The sequence below is a fragment of the Anopheles ziemanni genome, chromosome 3 (assembly GCF_943734765.1).
Source record: "Anopheles ziemanni chromosome 3, idAnoZiCoDA_A2_x.2, whole genome shotgun sequence".
NCBI classification, from domain to species: domain Eukaryota; kingdom Metazoa; phylum Arthropoda; class Insecta; order Diptera; family Culicidae; genus Anopheles; species Anopheles ziemanni.
In genome coordinates this window covers 13,756,931-13,776,034 of record NC_080706.1, presented here as the reverse complement: position 1 = coordinate 13,776,034, position 19,104 = coordinate 13,756,931, and the positions used below count along the sequence as shown (strand labels likewise).

Here is a 19,104-nt window from a genome sequence, read left to right as displayed (position 1 = left end):
AATAGTTTTTCACCTGACTGAACAATTTAAATACACTTTCGAAGCATGTAGAATATAATTTGGATACTAGTGCATAGCTTTTATTTTGCTGTTATCAAACGGGTTTAATTTTTCGGATAAAGTATGTCATGCCATTGCAGCGTGTTTGGTCGATGTATATACACCTTGGCAAAAGCACTAGTCACCTTGCTCTGAAAAAGGAACGGCCACACCCATGCGCTTGTCCGAGGGATCGTTTCATGTGGTTCGCCGCAGAGGACAGTTGAAGAGTAATTATGTCAACGCAGTGAAGAAAATCTTGTTCGTCCTAGCGAACGGAAAATGCACTGTAGTAAGTGTGGTTGCGAAAAGTGTGGGAAAAGAAGTGTATTTTAACGCAACATTTACTGGAACGCGGTACGAGCGCGTCTGGACCATCGCAGCATCAAACACACGCATCGTGCTTAGCTGGAAAACCGTCCTGTAAAGCCACAGATGGAAACAATAGTTCGTTTTTGAATCGAAAAACGAATCTAGAAGTCGCACACCTCGTGGATCGATTTGTGCCTGGCCGCCTGCCTAGGGTTCCGTGTGCGCACGAGAGTGTGAAAAAGGAAATGGTGTATTGAAACGGGTGGGACAAGGAGCAAACGCCGCAGTTGGTAATAACCACACAGCCAGGCCCGTCCATCCACCGTTGCCACAGAGTAGCGCAGCCCACCATACAGGGTTGGCAAGTTTGTTCGTCGGAGCGCGAGCGCGTGTGCGAACGACAATTATCCGTCAAACGGCGCGGTTTCGCTGAAACCAGCAGCACAGTGCGCGTGAACGAGTGTGGTTGTGAAGCACGAGCCTAGTCGGGCGCGTGTGTGCGTGTGAGTTGCTTTCGGCAATCTTTTTCCGCTTCCGAGACGGCGTTTTTTCGCTTTCGCCATCCTAAGTTGCACGCGAGATGGAGAACACCTCCTACGGAATCAATGTGGCGAACCGCTACGATCTGTTCTGCATCGACGACGATGCCGGCGATCCGATGGAGTCCATTCTGAAGAACAAACAGAAGCAGCAGAAAAAGCAGCAAGCTGCTAATACGGCCGCTTCCGCTGCCGGAACCCCGGCAGCAGCTGGAGCTCAGCCCCAGCAACCGTCGTCCGGACAGGCGAAATCGACCGCGAAGGGCGGTGAGAAGGAAAACAAGTCGGCTGGTGGGCGCGGAGCGGAAAATCGACACCCGGATAAAACGGCAGCACAGACGAACGGCACCGGCAATTTACATAATCAGCGCGGCACGGAACGACGAGGTATCAAGGAAACGCAGAAGGACAACATCCGCAACCAAGAGAATCAGAAAGTCGGCGCTGCTGCTGCCGCCGGTGCAAAGTTCCCCCGAGGCCCGAACAACAAGAACGGAACGGTAGCACCCGGAGGTGGCAATGATGATAAGTATCCGCGCAAACCCCGTGAGTACGACAGCGATGGACAGCGAAAACCGTACGCTCAGAATGGTGGTGGTGCTGGTGGTGCCGGTGGACCGAAGCGCTTCGATGGTCGCGGTAAGCGCGATTTTGACCGTCAATCTGGCTCCAACAAAACCGGAATCAAGGCGGTGGATAAGCGCGACGGTGCCGGGTCGCACAACTGGGGCAGCTCGAAGCAGGACGCTAAGGAGTACTCGAACTTGGACCAAGAATACCAGCCACAGGATGCCGATACGAGCGCCGATGAGAAGACCAACCCGGAGCGCACGAACAACGTGGCCAACGGCGACGGCGAGGGTGCTGCCGACGCGGCTGCTATCGCCAAAGCTGAGGAAGAGGCCAAGGAAATGACTCTGGACGAATGGAAAGCACAAAAGGCGGCGGTTCGATTGAAGCCCCAGTACAATCTGCGTAAGGCGGGCGAGGGCGAGGATTCGGCTCAGTGGGACAAGATGGTGGCACTGGACAGGAAATCGGCCAAGGGTGAAGCAGCGGAAGGGGACGATGACGAAAACAACGATACTCAAAAGGCATCGGCCGGTGGCAAGGGCAAGCAGGTGCTGGACATCGAGTTCCACTTCAATGACAACCGTCGGGGTGGACTGGGACGTTCTCGTGGCGGCCGTGGCGGCAAGGGTGGAGGCCGAGGAATGGGACGCGACGGACCGGGTGGAAGGCGTGGTGGTGACTTTGGCGGCGACAACTATCGAAGCGGCGGCGGTGGAGGAGACTACGGCTATCAACAAGATGGAGGCGCTGGCGGCACGAATGAGGGTGGCATGGAGCGGCCACAGCGGGACAACATCCGGCGCAACAATCGACCACCGTTCGGTGGCGCCGGTGGCGGTCCGGAGCGAAGCTACGATGGTGGCATGAACAAGTACAGCAGACCGAACCCGCGCGCTTCCAAGCAGCAGAACACCCCAGCTGCCCCGAAGGTGGACGATGAGCATGCCTTCCCGTCGCTAGGTTAAGCGTGGAAAGTGGTGAAGCATAAATACACACCACCCACCCCCCATACACATGGATGCAAAGTCCAGTCGGGTCGCAGCGGCCACAAAGAAAAATCTAGCGAGCGAGTATTTAGAGAAGGATTAAGTAAACTATGCACACACACACACATACACGCTAGGGAGAAATGTATTGCAACACACGTTTCTTTGATAACTTTTTTTTGATTAATAATCTTATGCATAATCTGATCAAGAGCACCAAGCAAATGGTGGTGTGGTACAGAGAGCAGGTTTTGAAAATGTTTCAAATGTGCACGATGACGTGCTTTACAACACATTACGAGAGACACAGGACATACAAACAGTGGGTTGCAATAGTGCTCGAAAGCTCGTACTTTTCTTCGAACAACAGATTAAGGAACCAGGTGTTCCCGTTTTCAAGGTAACCAGTAGGAGATTCAAGTTACTTCGAATAAGTTTTAGCTACTTATGTCAGACACTCTCTGGCACATACGGTAAAGGAAGCAGTTTGCCATGAGAAAACAAAAACATAAATATCACCCTATAGCCAAAACAAACCATACGTTTCTTACAAAAACAAACAAAAAAAACAAAGTCTTCTAATCTGTTTTCTCAATTCAACGCTGTTGCTCTCGGGGAGCAAAGAAACGGAGAAGGGTCTACATACTAAGTTCGTTTAGTTCCGTTGCTCGTGCAGAGTTTTGTCGTATGAGATGCCCTGTGGTCACAGTTTTTGGAATAAGCATACCCGTGTGTATGTGTGGATGGATCATTCATTATTTTGTCTTTTTGCGGCGCTCCCGTCATCAGCAATATTATGGTTATGCACCTCTCCTGCCCTCATGCGGTATTACTGCCCCAAGAATTCATATTTTTCTGATTATTTCAATTATCATTCTTATTATTTTAAATAACATCGTACTAACAAAAAGCTTTTCGTTGTTTTCGATATCATCAATCCACCAGCCCCTCTCAACTGTCCCTCTCACCGCATTATGGAGCGCCGAATTTATGCTCCTTACGAACTTAAGAATAACCTGTACATCAATCGTACTATTCTGTAATCTGTTCCGATGTTTGCAAATGAGTTTTACTACTTGAAAAAGAAAAATAATTAAATCGAAAAAAAAACAAATCAAGGAAATCGTAACTATGAGGCGTGTATTTGCTGCTGATTGAGATGCTGACTTCGATCACCAACTATTCACCCACTTACGCAAACGTAAATAAATGATAAGCCACGGCGGGGGAAGCAGATGAGCAAAGTAGAAGTACTACTAGCAGGAAGTTAGATAAGGAAAGAAAACCGCAAACAACACCCCGGAAGGTTTGATCACGAAAAAGATAATAATTTGAGAGTTAATGAGAACAAAGCAGAACTATTGAAAACAAACTGAAACCAAGACTATGCTTATTTCATTTGGTTTAAACCATCGTATTACGCGAAATGTAACTGGGTAAATTGACCGTCTGCATTTATCGCAGAAGAGCTGGGTGATTACAAGGAATGTTTTCATCTTGAACTCTCGTTGTTCGCAGAACAACATGGAAGAAATAATGCCCCAGTGGGTTATGGGGAAGATTTGTGAGAAAAGCCTGCTAGCAATCCTATTTAATGAACGAAGAATCAAACATGCAACACTTATGTACTAAAATAATCCCTACGTAAACGAAAACATTGTTTATGTGTAATAAAAATTTCTTTACAGGGAAAAGATTGAATGAATTCCGATGGGTCGCAAACACTACAACGCAGGAGGTTGCACGTTAGGGTTGAGTTTGAGCTCTTCTTTTGGCCCAACGCGTTGAGTTCGTTGTAAAAATTAACCTCCCACCAAAAATGGGTTGTACATTACCTACCAGTCGGTTGTTCGGCAGGCACGGGTGTCGGTATCCGGCCGCATCACTCGAAGATGGGAGGACCCATCGTCGAAATTGAGAATAGCATCATCAGCAACTACGGAGCAATAGCAATAGCATTTACCAGGCAGAAAAAGTGCGTTTTTGTTAACGCACGTTGCTCAGTAAAGGTGAAACCCTAATCTATACTGATTCTATTTCAAGCAACACAAACATTAATAGTTCGATAAAACCAATAAAAACACAAACACAAAACCATGTATTATGTACTCGAAAAAGTTGAAGAAATGTTTTCTGTGCGGCCATGGGGGGGGAGGGGTGCATTATGCCTACAAGTGAAGCATGGTTCAAATTGTTCATGAACAACTGACATCAATTCTTATCCGAGTGTGGACCTACGAACGTATGGGCATCCTACACAAAATTATTATCTATACTTGCTGCTATGGTAGAAAACTGGAAACAATGTACTCATGGTCGAGCGATAGGACATTAAAGGTTTGAATGCATACCTTCTCTACAAAGCAATTTTAAAATTGAACGAAGGAATAAAGAGTATGTCTTTAAACATATACAGAACAGAACCAAAAATCAACTACATTGAACTTGCTGCTCTATAAAAGCACATTCTTCATGCCATCCTCGTTGTATTCTATGTTTTCGAATGGATTATTTATGTAATATCCTATGTGGTTCCCATTGGATTGCATTTATTTCGCACTGCACAGCATGAGTTGCGTAAAAATATTTACGATGCCGGTGCACGTGGGCGATGTGAAGTTGCATTGCGCAAAATAGACGTTTCGAGTATCGCTTTGGCCGTGCTGCGCCCAATATTTTCTATTTTGTGAATATTATTTTCCTAAACTTATCCTTTGCGAGAATGTATATTTTTGAGTTGTGTTTCATATTCATACACAAATTTCATGTCCTGGATATTTTCTACTTTTAGTATGAAACTATTTTCAACCAATTGGCACGTTTGATGTCTGAAAGCACAACAGTGTTGCCAGTAGATTATTACCAGTTTTGATGTATGACATTTCGAAAGCACGTGTAGATGTTCGAATATTCAAAAAGAATTTTATAATTGTAACTAGAGTAGCAGTTGGACTCGTGCATACCACTTTCATGAATGAATAAAAGAATCTACGTCAATATAAAGGAGTAAAAACCGAACTTTGAATGATTCATTAACATTTTTATACCAATCGTGAATGATATCCTCAAATTTATGTTATTTATCGTTTGCTATTTAGTTCGCAAGGTAACTGAAACGTGGGCCTCAGCCGTGGCTATAACATTTCTTCTTCTAGTCTTCACAACTACAATCGACACATCATCTGCTTTAAGGTTTGGCTAGCTTTGTCTTGAGAAGTAATAATTTATTTTACTTATTAAATATATATTTTTATTATCGTTTCACAGCTACCGAGGCTACAAACAAGAGATGAAGGAGCAACCAGACGATGTACTAATAGATCTTATTGCACGATACGGCCATACAATGCTGAGAGCTAAAGATGAGCTAGAAAAGTATGGTGGAATTTTTTCTTTCAAAGGAAGTGTATAACCTAATCTATTTTTTACTCCTTGTTTGACACAGCTCTAAGCGAACCGTTGACTTTGGGCTGTCCCGCGGATATTCAGGTAATTAAGGCATACATGAAGATAAATAGAGCCAGCAATACCCGTTAACACAATATTTTGTTTTGTACGCAGGTGCACAAGAAGCAAAGCATCGAATGGCAATGGCAGTTGCCAACTTTGCCGGTGGCCCCGGGAGGAAACGAAGGTTTGAGGGAATCATGCTGTAAATTGGAACACTGAAGCGAGCCTAACGATTTCTGTCATGTTATCATGAATAAGTGCAATATTGAGTAACGGAAAACCGACGAAATGAGCCTCACAACACAATCAATTCGAGCAATACAACCGCTTTTTGTCTTCTGTCTAATGTTGAACGTAGAGTTTAAATAAATTAATGCCAGTTTTGATAGAAATGTATCAATGATGTATTATCCCGAAGCGTTTAACTGTTATGCAATTGATGACAAAAAATAAAATGAGAAGAAGGTTATAAAATTGCATATTAAAGAATGGTAAGTAAGAAGCAATTGAGTTTCCATTTTTTAACGAACCTATTCAAATTGAGGATATCATGAGATAACGCCGCAATATGTCAAACTTCCATACACAATGTAAACAACATGTGGAACAAGTCGAAAAAAATGGTCGACCGCGACAAACTATCGATTTTTGTAACGACGCGTCGAGAGTCTTTGCGGATACAAAACGCGTTGCCGGTTCTTGTTAACTTTTTGTATGTATTGTAGATCACGTATTGATCTTATTATAAGATCTATAACTACAGTTTCTAAACTATTTTCAGTTCTATTAATTAATTGCTCTTTAACATTTGAATATCGCTTAAAGCAGACCTGCATTGAAAATGCATGTCCATTGGGGCATCTTCTGCAGTTCTTTATTAATATGGGTTTGTATGTCAATCTAGAAGCTAAGGTATAATGAATGAGTTTATTCACATGAAAATTTGATTTTCTATTAAAAAATAGGAATAAATTGATTTTGTTGCTACGAACATATCGTTTCGAACATTGACCGGTTTCTGTTATCTTGGTATTAAACACCTCGGTGAATCGTTTCGAACATGGCGGATTGAACAAACAGTTGACTTCGAACATACAAAACCCTGTACGATGCCGGAGCGAGAAAATGTCAGATTCATTCGCTCCCGGATTGAAATCCCAAGTCAGATCGAATGTAGTCCAAAACCCATTTATTCGAACGGGTCAAATGCATATCAAAATCCTCTTCGCTCTTGGGTCGATTACATTTTTCCTTTAACACGATAAACGTAAACAGCTAAGTGTTCTGAGTTTGGGATTGGATCGAAGAGCTCCTGTAGGGTAGATCCAGCTGCAACCTTCCATCTCTAGTAACATAATGGCGACACACACAAAATAAGAAAGGTGTGTCCACGAACGGAGGAATTTTACGATACTGAAATCTTCAATCGTGCTTGCGTTGGACGGTCGTTCGCACCAGACCGGAATGTACCCGGCCCGGTGGTGAATGCAGTGCAGTGTAGTAAAATAGTTGCAGGGCTGCCACCAAATTACATAATGGCCAGCAAATGTGGCGTTGATTTGTGTCGAAAGAAAATTGAAGTGTGAAAACCGTGCAGCCGCAGCAGCATAGGTAGCAGCAGTACCGTGCGGTAGTAGTAGCGGTAGTAAAACGGCATCCGAACGAACGAAGGCAAATAACAGGCGGCGGCGCAAAAGCGGGGAGAGACTGGTCGCCGTCGTCGACGTTGTTGCCGCTACGCTACGAACCCGCTACCCCGCCGTTCATCCGATTGTGGCATTCTGTCATCTCGTTATCGTGCCCTCGAACCCCTCGTCCCACGGCTCACCACCCCCGCACGGTGGTGCAGGTCTCCTGCTGGTCACTTACGAGCTCCGCCGGGTACGAGGACCCGTGTTTTCCTCGTCCCGTACCTTGGGGGGTGCCGCCGTGGACCGTGTTGTGCGTGACACCTCGAAAAGAAGATTCTGTGCGATCCCCGCCGCACCTGCCCATCCATCCTACAACACACGTTTTCCCCTCACCCATCCGTGCGAACCCCGTGCTTTGCTTGACTGATAAATAGTGAAAAAAGAGCGAAAGTGGTCACAGTATTGCGTGTGTTGCTGTTCACGGGCGAGCGAGAGAGAAAGAAACTGCGAAAGCGAGCAGAGGAGTGAAGGAAAAGGCGAAAAAGCGAGCGCGAGCGATAAAGAGAGTGCGAGTGAGTGTGTAGGCAGTTTCTTGGGGTACCGTGAAAAGGAAAAAATTCACGGCGAAGCTGAAGCAAAAAAAAGGCGGAAGAAATTTTGTTTTGGGAGCCACCGAAGGAAAGCAAAAATAAGTCAAAATGTGGAATATGATGTGCGACGTGATGCCGACCATCTCGGAGGACAATATCTCCCAGCGGTCGTCGCAGTTCAGCGGCGAGGATGCCAACTTCGAGCAGCTGATGGTCTCGATGCTGGACGAGCGGGACAAGCTGATGGACAGCTTGCGCGAAACCCAGCAGCGGATGGCGGACATGGAGATGAAAATCCAGGACGTGGAGAAGGAACGGGACAGTCTGCAGCGGCAGATTGCGGCCAACTTGCCACAGGTGCGCGCTTCTCCGGTCCTCCTAAGGGGTCAATGTATGGAAAGCCCTTTGGAAGGACTGGTTATGCCTACGCATATAGTTTTTTTTCTTCTCCACGCTCGCACCGTCCCACACTTGCGTTCCGTGCGTTTGTATCGTTACGTTCGATTGGATGTTGATATGTTGCTTTTATTTCTCTTGCCCTGGCATAGGAATTCTCGACTCTAACCAAAGAACTAACGCAAGCCCGCGAGACGCTGCTGGAGCGCGACGAGGAAATCGGAGAACTGAAGGCGGAAAGGAATAATACCAGGGTAAGCTACTACTGCTGCTGCTGTTGGTGCTGATGTTGCCGCTTGCGACCGATGCCAAGATGTGCGGCGATGCACCCCGAGGTCATCGCCGGGATGGCGCCAATGTGTTGTCGATTTTATGTCGGGAAAGACTCTCAACCCTTGACCCCGCTATCCGCACAAACGTACCAACACCGTAATCAGCATCCAGCACGGAGGTTGCGCGCGTTGTTCTCTTTCCACTCATATTGCTCTACGTTGTTTTACTATCTTCCCATTCCATGTGCACATAGCTCCTGTTGGAACATCTCGAATGTCTTGTGTCCCGACACGAGCGATCGCTACGCATGACGGTCGTGAAGCGGCAGGCGGCCTCCCAGAGTGGCGTGTCCAGCGAGGTGGAGGTGTTGAAGGCCCTCAAGAGTTTGTTCGAGCACCATAAGGCTTTGGATGAGAAGGTAACGAACCGCGATCAACGACCACAACGATTGCGAACCCACGCGTCAATCTGTCCCAAAAACACCCACCTTCCCTTTTTCCCGGTGCAACCGTTTCTCTGGTACGGCACTCAGTAGTGCAAAAGTGGTAAACGAGAGTAATAATCTGTTTGTTTTATGACGAACGTGATCCAGGCTGTTATCAAGCGTGTTGTGCTAAGGTAGTCGAGTACTACCCGCTTACGCACTGGTCAATGTGCATTATTTGCGTTTGAATGAGTGTTTTTAACTGCCTACGACATGATTGTTAGCGGCATTTTACTTGCTTGCTTATCACCAAACTATACAAATAATTTGAATGAAAAGTATCAACAAATTTATGAGTAATTTATCGAAAATAACCGGAAACGAATTTGTTTTCTGTTGTGTTTATAAAACGCATGATTAATTCATCCAATATTCCTAATGATGTGCGATTTTATTTTGTTTTTTTTTTTAATAACTCTCCAAAACTACACTACAATGGTTACTATGTTTTCGTCAGAATTAGGGAATCACAAATGTGATGGACACCGATGCCTAATGCTTCTTCGTAAATGATCATTTTCCAATCACATTGTAGGTTCGCGAGAGGCTCCGGATATCACTAGAAAAGAACAATGAGCTGGAAGAAGAACTCAATCAAACCAAAGATGAGGTATGGTTTTTTGCATTGATTCGCTAACCAAAATTCAATGTTGTGTTCTGATCTTTGACTGCTTTTTCTTTCCGATTCAGCTTCAGCAATATAAGTCAGGTGTATTGTCTAACCAATCCGACGCGTCACTGGAGAGCGGCAGTGATAAGAAGGTATGGCCGATAAAAGCGAACTCAAATCAAACGCGCAAATCGAGCAATAACTCACGTGTAATTTCCCAACCCAATCGCAACAGGACACCCTGAAGAATGGTGAGGGCGGGGAGATGATCGACTACAGTGCCAAAACGCACGAACTGCAGACGATCATCGAGAAGCAGACGGCCGAGCTATCCCAGTGGCAGCGGCGAGTGTCCGATCTGAACACCAAGATCAACGAGATGGAGGATAATATGTGCAAGCTGCAGAAGGAGTACACCAAGTCGCAGGAGGCGTGCGTCAAGCTGCAGCGCGACCTGCGTGAAAACGTGGCCCAGAAGGAGGACCAGGAGGAACGCATTGCCACGCTCGAGAAGCGCTATCTGAACGCGCAGCGTGAGTCAACCTCCCTGCACGACCTGAATGAGAAGCTGGAACAGGAATTGCGTCACAAGGAAGCCCAGCTGAAGGTAGGTTAAATCTGCCTTTTTTCGTTGCTCCTTAGTGCCATGGAACTTTAAATTTGACCGTTTCCATTCCACAGCTGCAAGAGGGTAAAATAGCGGCCATACAGGAGAAGCTGGAATTGTCGGAGCAAAAGCTGGCGCAGTTCTCCAAGCTGCCCGAAATGGAGGAACAGTTGAAGGCGCGCATGGAAGCCCTAACACAGGTAGGCAATAAGGTAGGCTACATCTAACCGGAAGGGCGCGTCAAAATTTTCTTAACCCCGGTTTTCTACAACAACGGATTCATTTCTATCTCCTCCTCGTGATATGTGTGTTTATCGTTTTTTTTTTGAAAACTCGCATGAAAGTCGCATGAAACATCCGTTCCTATGATTTTTGTTTTGTGAACATTTTCTCTCACGGTTACTGGCCCTGATCATGTGTGTGTGTGCTTTTCTCTTCCACCCCATTTTGTTTCGCACTTGTTCCACACAGGCACAGGAGCGGCACGGTTCGGCGGAGGACAGAATCACGCGCCTGGAGAACAACGTGGAGGAGAAGAATGCCGAAGTGATGCGCCTGAATCAAAGACTGAAAATGAACGAGGAGCACAATCAGCGCCTATCGTCGACCGTCGATAAACTGCTGGCCGAATCGAACGATCGGCTGCAGGTGCACCTTAAGGAGCGCATGACGGCCCTGGAGGAAAAGAACACACTTTCGCAGGAGCTCGATAAGGCGCGCAAGTACGCGGAGGAGTTGTGCCAGGAGAAGTCGGACATGCTCAAGGAGATCGCCAAAAACCGGCTCGAGATGGAAACGTTCAAGCGCCGTCTGCTGCAGCAGGTTTGTTTGATTGGGTTTTACTTCTTCCCACTTTAGACCGCATTCTCTAACTCATGGGTTCATGATTCTGAACGTAGGAAATCGCGTACAATATCCAGCAAACGGAAGCACTTACCCGAAGCTTATCTCCGAATGCCGTCAGCAACGCGGGAGGCAACAGTGGGTTCTCGCGAAGCGGCTCGGCCACGTTCAGCACGCACAGCTTACGGCGCAACAAGTCGACGCTGGAGGAGGAACACTTCAACCGGTCGATGGCCGAGCAGGACTGGAATAAGCTGCAGCACATGAGCAATGCACAAGTATTTGACAGTGGCGTCCTCGAGGGAGCGGACGAGGCGGACAATCTGTTCGGCACGGGCGATATCATTTCGCCGACCGGGCACACCGACGCACAAACGCTGGCCATCATGCTGCAGGAGCAGCTCGATGCGATCAATAATGAGATACGGTAAATATTACCCTTTGCCCCCTGCTTTTCATGCGACCTTTTCCTTTTTAACCAATATTTTTTCCGCTCCTAAATGCAGATTAATACAGGAGGAAAAACAGTCGACGGAAGCGCGAGCAGAAGAGCTGGAATCTCGCGTAGGCAGCCTCGAGCATATGAATCTGCTCGCGCGGGGTCGTTCGATGGATCGTCAGAGTCCTCCACTGAGTGGAAGCAGCACGCCGAACAGTCCCAACCGGGACTATCTACAAAAGTATCATACGGTGCGTAGAGCCGCTCTTGGGAACCTTTATTCCCAATTGTTTGTTTCGGTTTGGTTTGGTTTAGGGAGACGATTGGTTATCTTTGCTCCTTTCGCCACATTTTTTGTTGTTATTCTTTTACAAAACTCTACTTCTGTTGGTCAATCGGAATTGCGGAAGAAACGTGACAGTTACAAACGAAATTTAAACCTCCGTGATTTACACTAGGAATGTAGTTCCTCCCCCTCTCCCCTAAATCCTTTGAAGCCGCTGTTGGCGCCCAAGTCTCGGAAACATCAAGGAGCATTGTGCATAATTCCTCCCTCCTTCATACATCTGCTTTCGAACATTGGTTTTGATCTTTACTCTCCACACACCTTCTTCCTCCTGTCTGTGTCTTATCGTTACAGGCGCCAGCGTCGATGTCGCCAGCGCATTTACACCAATACGTTACCACTTTGAATCAAGTTCCGATGTCCGAATCGTTACCCTCTAGCCAAGTGAGTGGTTCCGGCAAATGACGACACACATACAATATTGAACTTGCCTTATTTGCTGGAAGTGAACAGGGAATGCAGTAGCGGTTGCCCGGGGTTGGGCGTAAGGAACGGGGATGTGGTTAACACTAACGGGCCTCCACAATTTCGATACTACTTTGGTCACTAACTAAAATTAGCAAAGTTGGATTATTATTTTTGCAAATGCTCATTACTTGCTTTTAAATGTGTTCGTCGTTCACATTTCCCCGATATCTGTAAAAACTTTATGCGCTCCACCTCACGCATAATTATAGGAAAAGGTTGGAAAAAGGGGGAAAATGGTGGTAAAATAATTCTTATCAGAAAATCTCACATTTGGTGGATTGTTTCGACAACATTCAACAATCAAATTGTTGGTTACGCCAAGACGCCGAAGGATTTGGTATGGTGTTTTTCCTATCATTTTCCTAATTTTCATCCTTTTCTGCTCGAGGGAATTTGCTTTGGCGTGAAGTGGGGTGATGAGGAGCAGATCGCGAAGATAGAACAATAAGTCACATGTACATCTTTAATAGGTAATGAACATTTGTCTGAAAGTTTATCAAAGCAGTCGGTTATCTTAGTAAACGGGTTAAAAAACCCCTCAAAAAGTGGATTCGTCGTGGGTTGAAAAACTAACTGAAATCAAAACTTGGCAAAAATGTTGAAAAGTCGAAATGAAATGAAAAGATGAGCCCCGATAGTGTTAATTCCCGGTGCTTTTTTCACATTGGCCTTTTCGACACATTTGTGCTTCTTTTAAGTTTATTTGTGGTATTTCGGTTTACCTAAATTCCCTGTTTGGGCGCTTCTGTTTGCATTGTTCTGAATGATGCGATGTTTTATACTTTTTTTTCAATTTCAATTTGATAAAATGGGAAGAAATGTTACTAGTAGCAGCTTATCGTGCAGTTGTTGAAATGACGTCCGTAGGTGGGGTTCACCCTGGTATGAATTTTCATTTGTGTTGCTTTTTTCTCGAGCTTTTGTCAGTAAAAATTGGGCCCAGTACTACGAACCGTTTCGACATATTTGGTTGTTTGTTTTATTGTTCAGGAAGAAACCAGAGCGCTTCAAAATTTACACTTTAGAATTGTTTCATCAATGGCCCCAATTGGTGTAAATTGCAACCATTTACGGATCTATTTTGTTTTTTATCTTGTGAATGTCATGGGTTTGAATTTGGTGTAGTTTGTGTTTTGTAGGTGTTTCAAATTTTAGCGTCGGCTGAATGCTAATTGTTCGCTCTCCCCTCCCCCCACCCCAATTTCAGGTCCAACTAGCTCACCTTCAATCGGAAATGCAACAGCACGACGAAATGGTCAACGCCGAGCACGACATGTCCGCCGGAGGAGGTATGCTGGGTGGCGATAACAGTTCCGGTGGAACGATTTCACCGGGTACGGCTCGCACCATGCGCCTAGAACGCTTTGCGCTTGCACTAGCGCAGAGTCAGGAGGAACTGAAACGGTAAGTGCGATGAGAAGGGAGAGCGGGGGTGTAATGGGAAGCGTCAACGGTTTATTTGAAGGTGATGTTGTTTGAGGGTTGTTTGCGCCTTACGCAACTGACGGAATTTGGTCTGCGGCAGCCGTGCTTGTTTTTGCTCATATCTACATATATTCTCTTTCTCTTCTCTTAACCACCGCCGCACAAACTCCCAAAAATCCAGACGATCACAGGGAGTGTCCGTCCACGGGTCGGAGTTTCCGGGCGAATCCAGGTCATTATCATTTAAGTTGTTCCCATCCGTGTTTCCGCCCACGCGGTCGCATGAGCACGTTGCTAAACCGAATCGCTACAACAGTACGCTGTCCAGTGCCATGCTACATACTCGTATGGAGCGCTTTCAGAACGTGTCTAGGTTGTTGGCCAATTCGCCATACAGTCACCAACAGCGTCACCGCTACCTTCAAACCGCCGCACATCAGATCCGCCAACAGCAGTTCCCTCATCATCATCATCTTCATCATCATCGTCATCTTCATCAATCCTTACCCGTACCGCTTCCGTCGGTCATCGGCCGTTTGCCGGCGTACCGCGCGAAACTTAGACGACGGGCACCTACGGCAGTGCCGGGACAACATTACTATCCGCACAATCATCCGTACTATAGCTCGTTCCGGAACTCCTTTCCACCGTCGTCCACCAATGCAATTTCCTCGACATCTTTTCCGGTGCAACGCAGAATGCATGCACCCACGCCGCCGCATCCGTCGGTGGCGCTGCTCCGGCGGCAGGCAGGAGATAATCTGCTACCCCAGCAGCGTCCTTTCCACACGCTGCAGGAGCAATTGCAGAACGTAAATCTTTTCGATTGGAAACGTGCCCCCTCAACCCGAAGGCATCCACTCGCGGGAGGAAACATCGGCAGTAATGGTCGAGTTGCTGGTACTACTAGTAGCGTTGGTCGACGATTCCCATCCCATCACGTGGTAGCCTCGGAGGCCCGGCTCGTTCAACCTACGCGCTCGATCATGCGTTTGAATCTGAGACGGGAGGTGACGGCGTCGACGGGTTCCGCGGTTCCGCGGCTTATTTCCAACATGCCGTTAATCGGTACCGCCAACGATTCGATGATTATCATAAATAACTCTCCGTTCGCACTGACGGATCGAAGGTTTGGCATCCTGCATCATAGCACGATGTCTGATTCGTACGTGTGACGCGGTGAAAATTTGTTGTCCTGGGTTTGCATTACTCTGCAAGTACGTTAAGGAGACGTACGATAAAGACAAAGTATGAGACTGATCATCTCTGCCTTTAGAAGGCACCATCAAGGCGCCATTCGAATAATACCAAGCGCTGACTTGCATAGACTAAAGCTTGTCAAAAATAAGATGTATTTTGAGGATTTATTATTCGTAGGTTCGTTGTGGAACTCTTGCAACCGATTTCGCATCATATGCCGGTTCGACTGTACATTGTTGAATGTGATGTGATTTTTGGTATCAATACAGCTCTTTGTACGTGTTTGAATATTTTTAGGGTTTAGTTGTGCAAAACGAAAAAAGATCGATTTGTAAGGAAATATACCACCAAGTATTATACACTCGTTGTCCAATGGCTCAACTTCGGAAGTTTCGGCATTTAGTAGCGATGATAGGAAGGGTGGTTGGTGTTTTTTTTCTTTTTTCTTCTCCTTCTGGGAGATCCCTTTGTTTCATACAGGATAGCAGCAGCTGACCGCGTGCCCTGTTCATTTTAACCGGGAGATAGGTATGCAGGGGGAAAAAAATGAGACACAGAGAAAGTGGTCTGGAGTACGACGTAAGTCCACTACATTTCTTCCGTCTATCGGATATGCCTTTCATATGCGCCCCTTTCACGAATGTCTCATTCCATTCGGCACGTTGGCTCGACGTTTAATGTGGACGTTGTAGCATTCCGCCACTACTCAACATATTGCTCATACTTCATTTTGTGTCAAAACATGTGTATAAAAAGGTTGTGAAAACTCGCTCCCCTAGAGGCTATTAGTGCTAGAAAAATATCATCCACATTCATTCTACCATATTTAAGATGAACTTTGGCTGGATGAATATGGCTACCCGCTAGTATTAAGTAGAAACGCTAGGTAGAGAAAGGTTTTACTTGATGGTGATTTATTCTATTACTTAACGATGGCAAAGGCTATCGGTAAAGTTCAAAGAGTACTATCAATCCTGGTAAAGGCGTTGTAGCGTTTCAATGGCAGTGTGCAGTTGTGCTTGTCCGGCGTAGCATTTATTGATTGGGCGATATTTGTTGAGTGACGTGTTACCATCTACCGAAACTAATCCATCTTCAATGGCGGTTTTCCGACATTCCGATCCGTTTTGCAGGAACCACTTTGTACCGAGCAACAACTATGGCATGTCGCCGCTTAACTCGCGCCACGGAAGCCAGGAGTCGCTAAAGCATTTAAGTATGGTTAGCTCGCTGAGTTCACTGCAAACGCCAACTGCCAGCCGGGGAGGCGACTCGGTTTCCGCGGCCCAGAAAAAGAAGGGCATCAAGTCCAGCCTGGGACGGTTCTTTAGCAAAAAGGAAAAGGTAATGAATTGGAAAAGAAAAACTCGAAACGAAGTGCATGGATTAGCGGTGTTAATGATTTCTCTTTGTTTGTTGTTTTGTTTTTAGGTAAAGGGTGTAAAAGATTCCTCAATGCCAGACGGCTCAACCAGTATGATGTCGATGAGCGGGCTCTCGTTGATCAGCGACATCGATTCCACGTACGATAACATTAGCGTATCCGGTTACAAACCACCGGGCAAGTCGAATCCGATCGATTACACGAGGCAAAAGAAAAAGTATGCATCGATCGCTTTGGCAGTGTGTTGTGTTGGGCAATTTATTTTTATATTTCTGTTTATCTTGACGTCCACCCACAGGGAACACGATTATCGACACGATCTACTGGGCGAAGCAATGAAAGCCGGAACACCTTTCGCCCTCTGGAATGGGCCGACGATCGTGGCCTGGCTCGAGCTGTGGGTTGGCATGCCGGCCTGGTACGTGGCGGCGTGTCGGGCCAACGTGAAATCCGGTGCCATTATGAGTGCGCTCAGCGACACGGAGATACAGCGCGAGATTGGCATCAGCAATCCGCTGCACCGGCTAAAGCTCCGTCTTGCCATACAGGAAATGGTGTCGCTCACGTCACCATCGGCACCGCAAACCACGCGAACAACGCTAGCGTTCGGTACTGCAAAAGTGAACCTCGGCAGTAGCGTGTTGAACCAGTTTTTTATTGAACCATTTTTTTCTCCTTTTGTAGGCGATATGAACCACGAGTGGATAGGAAACTACTGGTTGCCTAGCTTGGGTCTACCTCAATACCGTACCACATTTATGGAGTGTCTAGTGGACGCTCGCATGCTGGATCACCTCAACAAGAAGGATCTCCGTGGCCAGCTGAAGATGGTGGACAGCTTCCATCGGACCAGCCTACAGTTTGGGATCTCCTGCCTAAAGCGACTTAACTACGACCGCTCGGCCCTGGAGGAGCGACGGAAGGCGTCGGAAAACAACCTCAGTGATGTTTTGGTGTGGACGAATGATCGCACCATGCGCTGGGTGCAGAGCGTTGGGCTGAAGGTGAGTCAACCAACGTCATACGCGACCATCTGCAAGGCACAATTAACGCATATCTCTCTCCCTCTCCCTCTCTCTATTGATCGTCTCTTTTCAGGAGTACGCAAACAACCTGCTAGAATCCGGTATACATGGGGCATTGATAGCGTTGGACGAAAGTTTCGATGCAAACTCGATGGCCCTAGCCCTCCAAATTCCAACACAAAACACACAGGTAAGCAAGCTGACCACGTGACGCTATCCTAATCGGACTGCGTTACCCACGGAACGCATGTTAATCCCGTTCTGTCTCTCTTCCATAGGCCAGACAAATTTTAGGATCGGAATTTAACAAACTACTCGAGCTGTCCACCGAACGGCGCACGGATCGGGAATCAATCAAATCTTGACATAATCCTAGTCATCCTAGTCTAAATGGATAATAAGTATGATAACATTTAAAATAATCTTACTATTACTGAAGTAATAATAATATTAATAATAATAATAACAAATATTGATAATAATATAGCATTATTATTATAAATAATGAAAATAATAATACTAATATTAATAATATAACGATAATACTTACCAATAATAGGCAGATCGCTGCAAAATGAAATAGGTTTGCAATGGGACTAGAAGAAAGAGCTGGAAGAAGAGTGTTGAAGGATCACCAACAGCAGGGAGAAAGCAAATGACACAGCACAGCTAAAACGGAAAAAACAAAGTATTTTATGGGAATAATAAACGCAAATAAAGCAGAAAAAACTACAAGAAAATGCAAGGTAAAATCGAATATGGAAAAACAACAAAGATACATACCAGCAGCATTAGAGCGATTTAGTAGGGAAAAGAGGAAGCAGATTCTAAGCTGAGCCCGGGATATGGGGAAAAAGCATGGGGTAGATATATAATAGAGGGAAATAATATATATATTATATATACATATGTGAGGCAGAAGGAACAAATACGCATCGATGTGTGTTAGGGTCACCGGCCAACAAGGCGCAAACACGTGGGCAAAGGAATATCTAATACAACATTGTCATAATTTTAAGGCGATCGTTCGCATCACTGACAGAGCTGGCCGGTGAAAACGCAAAACAAAAGTATAAGTAAAAAAAAAAACCTACAGAAAACAGGATAATAGAGACAGTATGGAGAAGCTATTGTACATGCTGAGGGAGATGTAAGGCCAAATGGCAAAGCTGCATCGCTTATACAAACACAGCCAGGGAGGGAACTAGAAGGACAAGCCATAACACTGCTAGAAGAAGAAGAAGAAGAGAAGTAGAGGATGTTTGAGGTAAAACTGCAAGGAACAAAAACTACCGCTGTTGTAAAGATATACTTATAAACCGACGTGAAACAGGACGAAAAGTGGAAGCAAAACAAAAACAAAAAAGCTACCAAGAAACCAACAAGAAATACAAAATGCAATGCATCTGTGTTCGATAACTTACAAGCCAGCTTAGAGGGTATTGCGTGCGTTTACAATTATTTACTTGCGTTGATTTTATTCC

The 19,104-nt window shown here is 45.9% G+C and overlaps 3 protein-coding genes across 3 annotated transcripts; all 3 read left to right on the top strand.

The window, feature by feature from the left end:
* The first annotated feature begins 296 nt into the window (after positions 1 to 296).
* LOC131288833 (SERPINE1 mRNA-binding protein 1-like) lies at positions 297 to 4,056 on the top strand. The gene has a single exon (XM_058318011.1). The coding sequence runs from the start codon at positions 932 to 934 to the stop codon at positions 2,426 to 2,428; it is 1,497 nt and encodes a 498-aa protein (XP_058173994.1). The 5' UTR covers positions 297 to 931; the 3' UTR covers positions 2,429 to 4,056.
* A 1,466-nt stretch (positions 4,057 to 5,522) lies between these two features.
* Positions 5,523 to 6,247, top strand: LOC131284141 (diuretic hormone class 2). Its single transcript, XM_058312994.1, has 4 exons — positions 5,523 to 5,641; positions 5,717 to 5,824; positions 5,895 to 5,938; positions 6,011 to 6,247. The coding sequence occupies exons 1-4, from the start codon at positions 5,523 to 5,525 to the stop codon at positions 6,103 to 6,105; spliced, it is 366 nt and encodes a 121-aa protein (XP_058168977.1). The 3' UTR covers positions 6,106 to 6,247.
* Positions 6,248 to 8,093: 1,846 nt separating this feature from the next.
* On the top strand, positions 8,094 to 18,274 carry LOC131288747 (liprin-alpha-1). The gene is made up of 19 exons (XM_058317920.1): positions 8,094 to 8,477; positions 8,669 to 8,770; positions 9,043 to 9,207; positions 9,809 to 9,883; positions 9,964 to 10,035; positions 10,119 to 10,490; positions 10,565 to 10,702; positions 10,962 to 11,312; positions 11,390 to 11,760; positions 11,840 to 12,023; positions 12,413 to 12,502; positions 13,794 to 13,990; positions 14,193 to 14,243; positions 16,345 to 16,555; positions 16,643 to 16,812; positions 16,894 to 17,204; positions 17,280 to 17,599; positions 17,694 to 17,810; positions 17,899 to 18,274. Exons 1-19 carry the CDS (start codon positions 8,229 to 8,231, stop codon positions 17,983 to 17,985), a joined length of 3,633 nt encoding a protein of 1,210 aa, XP_058173903.1. The 5' UTR covers positions 8,094 to 8,228; the 3' UTR covers positions 17,986 to 18,274.
* The last annotated feature ends 830 nt before the right edge of the window (positions 18,275 to 19,104 follow it).